The following is a 6,182-nucleotide window of genomic DNA, read 5'->3' as shown; positions in this document are numbered from 1 at the left end:
GTGATAATGCCGGCTATACTGCATCCTTCGTTCAGGGCCAATCAGCATGGGCCGAGACCGCTTTGGAGTTTTTGTATCAGAAACAACTCGTCACGCTGGTTGGACGTAACTGTCTGACTAAAGTCAAGGTAGCTGCATGTATATATATGTTTGGTAATGGGTAGGCGGTTGAGCTGCTGATGCCTCGAACATATTTCGAGAGCAATCAGTAGTCTTCTATTTTCTCTGCTGCTCCGGCTGTCGTTTGCTATAGCTAACATATCTTTGCTCGGCTTTTTTGGCGTTTACGTAGTCGACAGCAGAAGTTGTGTCGCGGTGAGATGGCAAACTCAGGAACGCGATGAGCTAGTTGCCACGAGCTGTCGGCTATTAGTTACAGAGGCGCTACGGTTCGAACAGGGGAGCGCGGCCGTGTGCGCGGCAGACGATGAGGAACCCCGACCTTGTCCTTAGGTTCACTGATCCTGTTCTTTTCGTTTCAATGACTTCGTTGACGTCGTCGTCGTCGTCATCATCGATGAAATAAAGTGGACGGCGACTGTCGATCGATACATTTGTGCATCGTTTTACTCTGGCGACGAGCTTCGTTCTGCTTCCAAAATGCCGCCTCCTTTCTCTATCTATCTCCACTGGTCGCTCAGTCCATCCCTGTCGCGTTTCCATTCCCGCGACTTTTCCCAGCGCTTTAACCGCGTCAGGTTCCGTTGCTGCTTCTGCTCGGCTGGTTATTGCCGTTGACATTTTGCCGCTACCGCGCATCGCTAGCAGAAGTAGAGGCAGATTTAACACCGGAGAACGGAGAGGTAAAGAGTCAGGTTTCGAGCAATCACAGCGAAAGGGCCTTTTTCTCGTCTTCTGTTTTGACTGGTGGCTGTCGAACACTTCACGCCACTCTGCACCCGGCTGTCGCCGCGCGAACTACAGACTCCATTGCAGTAGCGGTTAGAGATGGCGGTTGACAGGTCACTATTAGCCACTCAAAATCTCGCAGCGCTACAACGGTGGTGGATTGGTGTAGATTTGAGCATCAACATCATCCCCATCATTGTCCTCATGACCAGCAGCAGCAGCAGAAGCTAAAAGGGAGCTTTTGATCGTCTGTCTCTTTCGATTGCGGTAGCTGTGCATCCCCGGCCGCATCTCGTTTCACTTGGCGTCTAGTGATATCAACCTCCCCTTTGGCTCGTTCGTTCGCTTTCGCGCGCCCTCTTTTTCTATTGAAGTGAACGTACATGATACATTTTGGGATCCGTGTATCTTTATTCTCGTCTGCTTCGCTTCTGTATGCTGGAGATGAGGAACAGCGAAGGAGGGTGGCGGCAACGCTGATTATCGATCACTGAGCACCGCGGACTTGAAGTGACTCGGCACGAAGGCCGAATTGCTTTTCGGGCTTCAGTTGGTATTGTTTATTGGGCTTGATAATGGTGTGGGTTGGTTGAACGTCGCCAAACTGACAGCCCTTCATTCTCCTTGTTGTCCTTCCAGGAGACAAGCCACACAAATGCGAGATCTGCAACAAACGGTTCGCCCTCCCCTGCAACCTGCGAGCCCACGTTAAGACCCACGAAGGTATGATGCAACTTCAGTTTGAGAAAGCCTCTTAATAAGGGATGGCAAAGTTTCGGGTTATGTATTTATGTCGAATAGACTAAGCTTATTATTATTATTATCGTTTTTATAGCTATTATTGCACTAGATAGTTCCTTTAAGCAGTGCAAACAATGCAGCTTAAATACAATATTTAAGAAACAAATTGTATATGTTTCCGTCGTTACATTGTTGGGCGTTCCCGCAAGCGTATCTTAGTAGCCAGTAATGGTAAACAGTGAAAAACTAATTCGACTTGTATTTCCTATGATTTGCCCTTTTATGAAAATGGTCGCCCGCGCATAGTAAGGGGCAGGGCTCCTAGAGGCCAGAATATGTTGGCAGTCGACGATTAGCACGTCGATCAAGATCAAGACCTGTGCGAAAGCTAGAAAAAAAAAGCTATAATCAAAGTTACGCCTGACACGATTGCTCGATGTTGGCAATAACAACAACAGCGACAGCAGGATGTTCCCCTGGACGTCCTGTCTTGTTCATTTCGGCGCTTCTATGTGCGGGTCCGACATTTCCTGGCTGGCAAAGTCTCTGCCTGCCTACCTGTGTATATCTGTGTGATAGCTTTTAGTTCAAGAGTGGGCAGCCAGCCCGGGAGCGTGCATCACGATCGACCTCGGCAGCCAACCAATTCTGGGTCTATTTCGATTTGCTGCTTGCCGAATTGTTGGATTCAGAACACCATGCGGGGCCAACATGGGTGCCGTTGTTGCGGCTGCCGCCATTTCCTCATCAAGATAACCGTGACAAGATTATCACTATTTACAAAGTTGGACCAACGACATCATTAACGAGCATAGCAACAGCGGCAAATACTACATTGACATTCGTTGGACACTTGTAAGGTGATGGCGTCAACAATTCCAAGCATAGCATGAGTGTTTCAAACTTTTCCAAGAATCATTAACTAAGAAATAGCAAACCATTGACTGGCTGAATTCTCTCCACGTAAGCGAACATTGTATTGTAAGACATTTGACGAGAATAGATCAATGGTCGTTTTAGTTAGTGGCTTTATCATACGCATTGTAAAATCGCTACTCGTGCAGCGTTGACACGAGTGCGTGCGTGCCTGCCTGCCTGCCTACCTGCTTGCCTCGTCTGCCACCACTATATTTACTCTCCGCCGTGAGGATCATAAGCAAGACGCGACGAGGGTTCTTTTTCGTCCACGTCATGCTTCGTGTCTATTGCCTTATGATTAGGCTGTCAACCTTTATGTATCAGTACTGTGTTTCTCCATCGTAATATCGGTAGTCGTAGATGCCCATGCGGTTTACAATAGTTCACACCGCTAGCAGTAATAGTTATATTATTATACGTGTCCTGTGTTTGCCTACATTCCTGTCCAGTACCTAGCCATTCATCATTGATACTTTTGTTTTTGGCTTGTCTTTCTTTGTCGCGTTGCCTTAAGAGCTACCAGGGTTCGCTACGTGTCCATTAGTCAGCAAAACTAGAACGAGCGGCCATTGCGGCAGCATCGGCCGACAACCATCATAATACGAGCTATTGCGAGCAAAAATTATCACTACGATGATGACAGTTCGTCCGCGTATTATCTCGTGTTGGCGGTGCAGCTGCTGGTGTTAGTTCTCTATAATATTTCTATAGGTTGTAGGATGTGTCTACATGTGCGAAGAGTTGTTGTTAAACGTTACTACATTGACGTTTGTTAAACTAGAAATGAAGCAATAAGTCGTTTCGTTTCCCCTCTCTCAAGTGCTTCGCCGTATAGATATAAATCTACGTATTATATGTGTATATGTATGTATTTACATCGCTGTTTACGACCATCCGGCAGTCGGCCAGTCGACAGAGGACCGTCGTATGCGTATCCCGACTACTGCTTGATCGGCTCACTATCTGAAAGACTAACTGGCCCGTTTACTCCAGCTCAGGCCGAACAAATTTTTATTAGGCCAAGAAAAGCTGAGAAGCCAAAAGGAGAATATATAGTTGTTATGTAATCACGTTGCGTCAAAGGCTTGAATAGTTCCATTTAATCTTGAGCCTAAAGTATGCTAACGAGCTTGTACGATGTATAAAATAGTGAATCAGGTGACACATAATGACAATACAATGAAACAGCTTACACTGGGTGAGATGGTCCTGAACCTATTTAGTTCTCTAGGCGATCGAAAATAATATCGCTACTGAATGTTAAATTCCCTCTGGCCACGCGATCTCTATCGATTTCATAACGTATTTATCTGCTCTTGTAGCCGCTCCTGGCTGGTTCTAGCAACCAGCAATCGGTGGCACTGGCTATGTCTTGACGCGAGGATATTCTTCATCCTGACCATGAAGATGATGAGGGGCAGTAAGAGCGAAGGTAACAGAAAATGGAAACGGTACACATACATATACTGGTGTATATATACAGGTACCAGTAGTAAGTACATGGGGGATAGCCGGTAGCAACTACCTCTAGCACGCATGATTCGACATGGTCAAGGGCTCACTCACATACACAAAGTAACCGATGCGAGCGTCTATCATACAGGAGCAGTTCCGGCTAGGTGCACATTGTTGGCGTCATTCCTGCCGGTCCTGATGCATACCGTTACCTATCACCCGAACGGCTGTCGCCCGTGCTACGGCAGCTATAGTTATTGTTACTGTGGACGATATTTAAGGCGAAATGTGTGGCTTTTTACCTGCCGGTTGGCATCATCGACTCGAAAAAACTGTCATAACAGCGCTAAATTTTATGGCTGTGGTTGATGAAATTTTTTTCTTTACCTCATTACGGTCGTTGTCTACTAGTCGCTCAAAACCGCGATGGTTTCTCTAAAGAGAATTGAATCTTTCTTGCCTCGCTCGACTAGCCAATCTTCATCTTAACGAAAAGAGGGCAACTTCTGAACCGATTAATGGTGTCGATGATTTGAGTCCAGTGTCAAATAAGGTTAGCCTCACAAAACAACCACAGGTGTGATCGTTAACATCGCAAATGTATCACAGACAACCTGGATACGGAATGATTGATTCTTCTAACAGTGGCAAATCATTTGCTTTTATCGTTGCAGAACAAAGCCCGTTGGATAAGACACAGTGTCCGCAATGTGACAAATTCCCGTGCGACTGCAAGGACAATGAAAAAGAAAAAGACATTGAGGAGCACTCGAGCGACGGAGCTTCCGATTCAGGCTTCGAAATGAAGGCGGTACGACAAACGGGCGAAGGACGGTCAGATCTCGTTGGCACGGGAGGACCACAGTTCAACCTTTTTAGCAATTTGATGCTGGACCAGATGATGCTCGCTAGCTATCAACAACAGATGAGTGTGTTCATGCCGCCAGCGTTACGAGCGCTTAAAATGTTCCAGGAAGGCGGTTTCGCCTTGCCAACACCACCGTGATCGATCCCCTCTATCGAACAACCTGTGTACTTCACTCTAAAATGCATTGGCTAGTACCAACCTTGGAAGCGTCGGGCCGTTGTCCAAGTTTCTCTACCTTTCATAAATAGGCTTTCTTTTTCAGCTTAACACGATGATCTCCTGCGGACTGAACGCAATGTATCATCCTTATATACAAAGGCTTTTTTAATTACATGCTTGATCAGCCCTCTGTTCCTAAAGTCATGTCGCAGGACTTGTGCAGATAAGTGAACCGGCAGCTCTGCCCTTACAAGTATGACAAAAAGATATAAATACGATAACTCTTTTATAATAACAGTACTACTAGTAAACACTGAGGAAGAGGAAGAAGAGTATGAAACTCGAGTTGCGAGGACATGACGGCACCGTTCGAGAGAGTTTTACGTTACTATCAATCGCGTACATATAGCACGGTACAAAAATAGCAAAAAACTTAGGATACGAGCCATGTCACATCGTCTCTTCACAACGTACGATAAGGGGATGCTGTTATCACTTTATCGGCGTTGGGCTGGGTCGGGCAGCGTTGAGCGGCGTGTCATGGCAGAGAGAACGATGGAACAAACAGATAAAAAAAAAGATGATGTATGGATGACGCTAGCGAGCTCGATAGCCTCAAGAAAACTCCAACCGATACAAATAAGAAACATGAACAGAATATAACATAATACTAAGACAATATTGATGAGACATATCGAACAGAATCCTATCAGTTGCCCTTTTCGGGGGATGAGTAGGCAGGATAGGATGCTTGGGAGGCGCGCGAATCTTGTACCTTTTATTAATAAAATGTAAATAATAGCGTTGGTGTTGGCGATGATGACACCTTTTCTCCTTGTACAGTCGCATGAATAGGCACTGGCGTACGGAAGCCACGTCAACAAATGATCACGTGAGCAGAAGGAACGTCCAATCTTCATTTTATCATTAGCCAGTCCCTGTTTAGGGTGGGCAAATGGAAGCTTCTTTCACGGTCTGGTGTTGGATCGGATTGTAATCTAGTCTTTCTTCAGTTGTGTAGTAGTGGTAATAATACTGATTAAACTAGCTATAGTAAATATCAGAATGCAGCGTGTGACGATTACGGAGAACGGTGTGGTTAAATATTCGCTACTGGCTGAGTGATATTGAGGTGAACGAAGGTGCTTATTGTATATATGGACTGGGATAGGCAAGATAATAAATTATAAAT

The 6,182-nt window shown here is 45.7% G+C and overlaps 1 protein-coding gene across 2 annotated transcripts in view; it reads left to right on the top strand.

The window, feature by feature from the left end:
- Positions 1 to 5,263, top strand: part of LOC111267844 (uncharacterized) — a 64,204-nt gene extending 58,941 nt beyond the window's left edge. Inside the window, exons 6-7 of one of the 2 annotated variants that reach the window (XM_022846403.2) lie at positions 1,489 to 1,572; positions 4,638 to 5,263. In XM_022846403.2, coding sequence (XP_022702138.1) covers positions 1,489 to 1,572; positions 4,638 to 4,969 — 416 coding nt within the window. In that variant the 3' untranslated portion in view covers positions 4,970 to 5,263. The remainder of the gene's footprint in view (positions 1 to 1,488; positions 1,573 to 4,637) is intronic. The other variant, XM_022846411.2, reaches the window with a different exon arrangement.
- The last annotated feature ends 919 nt before the right edge of the window (positions 5,264 to 6,182 follow it).

This window comes from Varroa jacobsoni, unplaced genomic scaffold, assembly GCF_002532875.2.
Source record: "Varroa jacobsoni isolate VJ856 unplaced genomic scaffold, vjacob_1.0 scaffold_128, whole genome shotgun sequence".
Taxonomy (NCBI): domain Eukaryota; kingdom Metazoa; phylum Arthropoda; class Arachnida; order Mesostigmata; family Varroidae; genus Varroa; species Varroa jacobsoni.
Note: the sequence above shows the minus strand (reverse complement) of the source record. Positions and strands in the feature narration are given on the sequence as shown.